This window comes from Hyposmocoma kahamanoa, unplaced genomic scaffold (assembly GCF_003589595.1).
Source record: "Hyposmocoma kahamanoa isolate Upper Pololo Valley unplaced genomic scaffold, ASM358959v1 232, whole genome shotgun sequence".
NCBI lineage: Eukaryota > Metazoa > Arthropoda > Insecta > Lepidoptera > Cosmopterigidae > Hyposmocoma > Hyposmocoma kahamanoa.
In genome coordinates, this window is record NW_020653750.1 from 7,834,559 (window position 1) to 7,840,843 (window position 6,285).

The 6,285-nt window shown below is 35.2% G+C and overlaps 1 protein-coding gene across 1 annotated transcript in view; it reads right to left on the reverse strand.

The window, feature by feature from the left end:
- LOC113228417 (40S ribosomal protein SA) overlaps positions 1–5,255 on the reverse strand; it is a 6,611-nt gene extending 1,356 nt beyond the window's left edge. The window contains 5 exon segments of the mRNA XM_026461715.1: positions 1–79; positions 588–752; positions 4,388–4,621; positions 4,830–4,957; positions 5,144–5,255. The exon segment at positions 1–79 is cut by the window's left edge and continues 5 nt beyond it. Coding sequence (XP_026317500.1) covers positions 1–79; positions 588–752; positions 4,388–4,621; positions 4,830–4,928 — 577 coding nt within the window. The 5' untranslated portion in view covers positions 4,929–4,957; positions 5,144–5,255.
- Between the last annotated feature and the right edge of the window lie 1,030 nt (positions 5,256–6,285).

Sequence of the window (6,285 nt, forward strand, 5' to 3'; positions counted from 1 at the left end):
GATCGCGGGCAAGTACACCACGCAACCTCAGGACCTCGCGGGCTAACAGCCACCACATCAAACCAATGGAATGAGATGACTAGAACAAATAAATATCACTATTACAAAACAATGGTTTTCAAAATTAGTACATAATTGGCACATTACATTTTAGAAGTTGCAATAATACACTAACCAACATTAAAATTAACTCTTCTGAAATTAAAATTTTCCATTCTGGGTTTCCAATATTGTTAACCTGTGCATGGACCGTAACAGAGTTTACCGTAAAATTAAATATCAGAATATCTATAGTATCTTGTGCTGTATGGATCTCAAAAACCAACTATGGGCTTTACAGTATGATTTGCAAGTACTTTCTGTGTAATTGCCGCCTAGTGCTTCTCCATACAGAATATCAACAATGTACTGATAAAATTCAATTTACATTGAACATTTTATACTGAATGAATATAACTATGGCAACAAAAGTAGTGACATTTTTGTGTGCAGTACTAAATAAGTACTGTCTATGAATGGGAGAAAGCAAACATCGCCAAGTGTGATATTGACATAAACTCATAATCTTCATACAATATATTTATTACCTTGGTGTTGCATGGGATGGCAATGTCAACAAATCGAAGTGGTGAATCAGTATTGCAGAAAGCAATGACTGGAATGTTCACATAGGAAGCCTCAGTGATAGGCTGGTGATCTTGAGCTGGATCAAGGACAATCAAGAGACGTGGCTCACGGAAGGCAGCTTGAATCTGAAATAATATATCATATTAGTTGTTGCTTTAATTGAAATAAGAGAGAATTTGAAATGTAAAAAAAAATCAGAACAGTTTTAATCATAGCTGCATTAAATGCAGTTGTCAGTGGTTCCTTAGTTTAAATTATCATCATTGAAAAAAATACTGATTACAATATTCATATCCGCTCTTACTTCATAAACCCAGTTACAATAATGTCAACAAGTTCCTTTGTCTAAAACACTGTGATGATGCTGACCTCCTTCATCATCATCCCACTGTTTTACCATCCTCTTTTCTGGGATTAGTCGACATAACCCTTGATATAGTATTCGCAAAACAACTTACTCCTAAAAAACCTCCTGTTCGTCAAATGACCTATTGTTAAAATTGCCTGTTTGTAGAATGACCTTTCTTAAAAAGACCTGCTTGCCAAATGCCTTCTTTTAGAAGTGTAATTCTTATTATATTATTTAAAATTATACAGGGTTATAAAAAATCCGTACATTTTTTTCCTGTGCATAAGATTCAGTAATACAACACATTAGTGAAATAAAATTTAAAAAAAATTTATTGCTGACCCATTTTTCTTGCTGTTAATATTTCCCAATAATTTCTAATGCGAGGTTTCCTTAAAGCAGTAAATAAAAATCGGTACGTCGACCCGATGGCCGGTATCTGGAAGCCGGAGTTTCGGGAGCTTGCGCGACAGCCAATCGGCGCCAACGCATTCGCTCGCTAGTATATTTGAGGATTGCAAATCGTTTTTTGTTGTTCCCATTGTAGCACGTATTTCATTATGTAACAATGTATTCTTATCGAAAGTATTACGAGTGGTTCGTTTTTATATCGAAACTGGTTGGAGTCTTCACAAGGCTCGAGTAAAGACTTTATGAAATGGAGAGCGTCCCCGTCTACGAGTTCAGTACTTGATAGATCCAAGAGTTCCGCAACGAAGCACAATTTTTGCGGTAAACCAACGCCTACTCAACTACGGCCAGTTTACGTTATCAATTCACGCGGAAGTGGGCGACACTGAAAGTATTTTAATGAGTGAGTACTAAAACCGTAGCGTGAAGTTAATCGGCGTGTCAACGTAGCTCAAAACCCTAGCGAATTCAAATCAAACATTATTGGTGCATTTTACAAATAAAGGAAGGGCCAAAACTACCGAGAATCGAATTCGGGAACTCCTTATCCATTGCACAAAGAGCTAACTATACGGCCACCGAAGTCGATAAACTCTCGCACTGTCCTCCGTAATGTTGTTGCTACGGTTATTAGACGCCGTTGCGTCTAATAATCGTTGGGTGTCAATATTATTCACAATTTTTCAGAAAACTTTAAAATGTCTTAACTTATTTATTTGTAAAAAGATCTTCAAGTATTTGAAAAAAAAACCAAACATGTTTTTTTAGTTCTATTATGCAGTATGCTCCTTTAAAATCCGTCAGTGACTTTTTTATCACTCTGTATGCATGAGTACAAAATTCCGAATGCCAGTATTAAACAGCACTTAAGTTGTTAATGTATAATGCGATGACTTAAAAATACCACACTTTTTAAAAAAAATGTAACTATTACTTATTACATTTCAAATATGATTTAGTAACCTCAGAAAATGTGTGAAGTCCCCAACCCGCATTGGGTCAGCATGGCAGACAATGACCCCAGTGTCCAGCAGTGGGATGTATGTGGGTTGATAATGAGAGTATGTACCAAAATTAATGAAAACATTAAATTACTAGTTGATTTAGGAAACTTGTTTTTTTTTCTTAGTTTTACCTACTCCTTATGTTATTGTGTCGAATTCCCCTAATAGAATTAATATATAAATTGGTTAAGTGACAACCAATTACATAAATGAGACATTTCAAGAATAAGAGCTTTAAGAATGAGTCCTTTTAAGCATAAGCCTTTGGATATATTACAAATAAAATACCACAATTATGTACTCTTACGACGATAAGTCATTTTGCAAATAGGTTGTATGTTCACTAAGCCCTTTTCTAGTTCTTAGCCAATTATTTTTTAAATTTTGAATCATTCTCGAATTCCCTTTTCCTTCACTATAAGGCTAGGCCACAACTGCAAAGGTACTAATGGTAAATACACGAGAATCAACATGGGTTTCAAAAAAACAAATCCACAGCACATGCAGCGTTTCACATAGTTAACGAGATTTTACAAAATGTAAATAGAAAGTTGTACACAACGGGACTATTTTTGGACATGTCTAGGGCTTTTGATTTCGTTTCACACGACTTATTATTGACGAAATTAGAGCATAACGGAGTTCGAGGTCCAGCACTAAGTTGGTTAAAATCCTACCTTACAAAGAGGTCACAATGCGTACAAATAACCCAACTAAACACAAAAAATTGTACCGAAATATATAAATCTCACTTTAAAAGTAATAATTACGGAGTTCCTCAAGGGAGTATACTTGGTCCCCTGCTATTCCTATTATATATTAATGACGTATGTGATAGCACGGAACACGAAATAATTCTTTTCGCAGATGATATTTCAGTGGTTGTCACTTCTCCAATAAATTCAACATTAGAATATCATAAAAACGAATTGAAAAAAACAATGACATCACTAATTGACTACCTACAAAAACACAATCTTCAAATTAATTTAAGTAAAACTAATATAATGAATTTTAATAACTTACGAACACAGACAATTGACATGGATTATAAAGGACAAATCTTGCGAAACGAAACCAATGTGACATTTCTAGGATTAATTATAGACCAAAAGATGAATTGGAGGGATCAAACGGACAAAGTATGTGCTAAAATAAATAGGTTTGCGTTTGCTCTTTACAAATTGTCAAAAGTAGCGAATAAATGCACAGCCAGGACTGCCTATTTTGCGTATGTTGAGTCTGTACTCAGATACGGTATCGTAATTTGGGGCAACGGAACAGATTTTGCGAAGGTTTTTATTGCTCAAAAGCGATGTATACGTGCCATAAGCAATGTAGCACCGTATATCTCATGTCGTCCTCACTTTAAAACACTAAGAGTATTGCCCCTCCCATGCCTGTACATTTTCGAAGTTGGTATATTCGTGAAACGAAATCTATCGAAATTCTTAATAGCGAAGGACGTAACATTCAGAAGCCTAAGGAAGCCCAATAAAGCCGTACTAAATACAATACCCAAAACAAAACGTTTTCTAAATAACTCGTATGTAATGTGTGGAAAAATTTTTAATCGTATACCAGATCGCATTAAGCCTCTACCATTGACTAATTTTAAAAAGGAATTGCGCATGTGGCTCTTTGATCATTTATTTTACTCTATTGACGAATTCATGAATCATAAAGAATAATTAATTGATGCATACATTTTTCCCATCATTAAAAAAAATATATATATTATTATTATTAAATTATGACATACACGATTCTGACATATCAAATTAAATCAATTATCTTAAATTTATCAATTTGTTGCCTAATTATTGTTTTAAAATCGAATCTCAATCCACCAATGTATTATTTTATTATTGTATTTGCATGCTTTTATTTTAGAAGGCCGAATAGGTTTAAGTTCTGATTTAATTTTTACCATCAACATGTGTAATGTACCCTACCCTATTTGAAGCGAATAAATGAATTATATATAATATCTTACCTGGTTAGTGAATGCACCAGGAGTGAAACGTCCAGCAATAGGTGTGGCGCCAGTGTGAGCGGCGAACTTCAGCACGGCACGCTGTCCAAATGGACGTGACGAGATCACGAATACGTCAGCAGGGTTTTCAATGGCCACCACGGCGCGCGCGGCCAGAACTAGTTTCTCCCAGGTACGGCGGAGGTTAATCACGTGGGTACCGTCCGTTCGACGCTTATAAACGTACGTTTCCATCTATAAACATAACACTGCCGTTATCGTATTAAAATACATAGTACATGAAATATAACATGAATAAAGACTCAGGTGGGAGAATTTGACATCAACATCTTCAGAAGTATATATGGAACGGATTCTCGTATCATCATGTAAAATAACTCAAAATAGTTTGCGATGAAGTTCGATATAATTCTTATTTATAAAGGTTATGTGTACAACTAACCTGGAAGTTGACATTCTCGGACCCGAGATGGGTCGTCGCTGCGAGCATCTTGGTGACATCTTCCTCATTGAGGGCAAGCACATCAAGTCCTCCCGACATCGTTGCGTTTATTTGAGTTACGATTAAACCTAAAAATACAACACATTCCCGTGAGGCCACTATTACACACCGGTCAATCCTAGATTTTCATAATGACATTACGGTAAATATAATATTTTTTAAACAAAACCTAGTATAAACTATATACTTTATTCATTTATAATAAATAAACACCATTGATTGTAACAATAAATAAAGATTTTTTTTAAACTTACGCGTGTAACGCCACTGGGAGGGAAATTGAACCTAAAAAGAACGGTCAATGTCAAAGTGACAACCATGGCATGGAAAACAGCACAAAATTATTTTCCCGCAAATAGCGCTATACGTTCTTTTCATAAAGATAAATATATCGCATTTTACATTAGCCCGTTTGGGCACTGTATTCGATTATTCGGAACGAATACGAGACTTAGCTCCGGACTCCGGACTTCGCTTCACTTCGGATTTCGCTTGTGCACAAAGTGCGATTCAAATCCGAAAAAAGACTAATATCGCTTGTATGCCTATAAAATGATCTCTGTGACATTTCAGACCGTCATTCCTCGCGGGCGTAGCGCACTAACGCTCATGGGTCATATTATTTTCACTGCAATCTAGTGGTGGTGCCTTTCTACACAGTAAGCCTGCTTTCGGGGAGCTGGTCCCGTTTCATCCATATCACAGGTGGTCAATGTTTTTTCTTAGAAACAACAAAAAACTTAAAACCATCTGCAAAGTTCACGCTCCATCACACCCTGTATCAGTAATTAGCCAAAAATAGTATATAAGCGCTACTGGCGACATTTGCCAGTAGAACTTAAAAAAAAAATCCAATTTTATTTACGAGGGGGAACTTTAGGACATATTAGTTTGCATGAGAATCGTTGTGATTGCGCTCTAATAATATTTTATTTAAATACAAAAACACAGTATGACAGATGTTCATAAATTGGAACCACTAGTAGAAAAGTCGTATTTTAAGAGGAAAATGTTCACGCTTGATTACTTTAATACTTTTTGTAAAAAATGCTGGACGCTTAAACAAGATGAAAAAGTGTTTTCGACGGTCATTTATGTAACTTCATAAATAGAGAATAAAGAGAGAAGTTTCTTTCAATCGGAAATCCGGAATTTGAAAAAAGTAATTATTTAATATTTGGTGGTGTTCTTGTTGCTATATCTATGTATGTGGAACACCTTTTTCCGACCAAGGCTGGTAAGGTAACCACATATTTTTTTAAATTACAAATCTATTTACAACTTCATTAAAATGTAACTATACTATGAGCACAGGGTTTACCCAACTGTTAACTATTTATAGTTATTCAATAGACTCTATACCTATAATTTATTAAAAGTAACCCTACTATTTGTT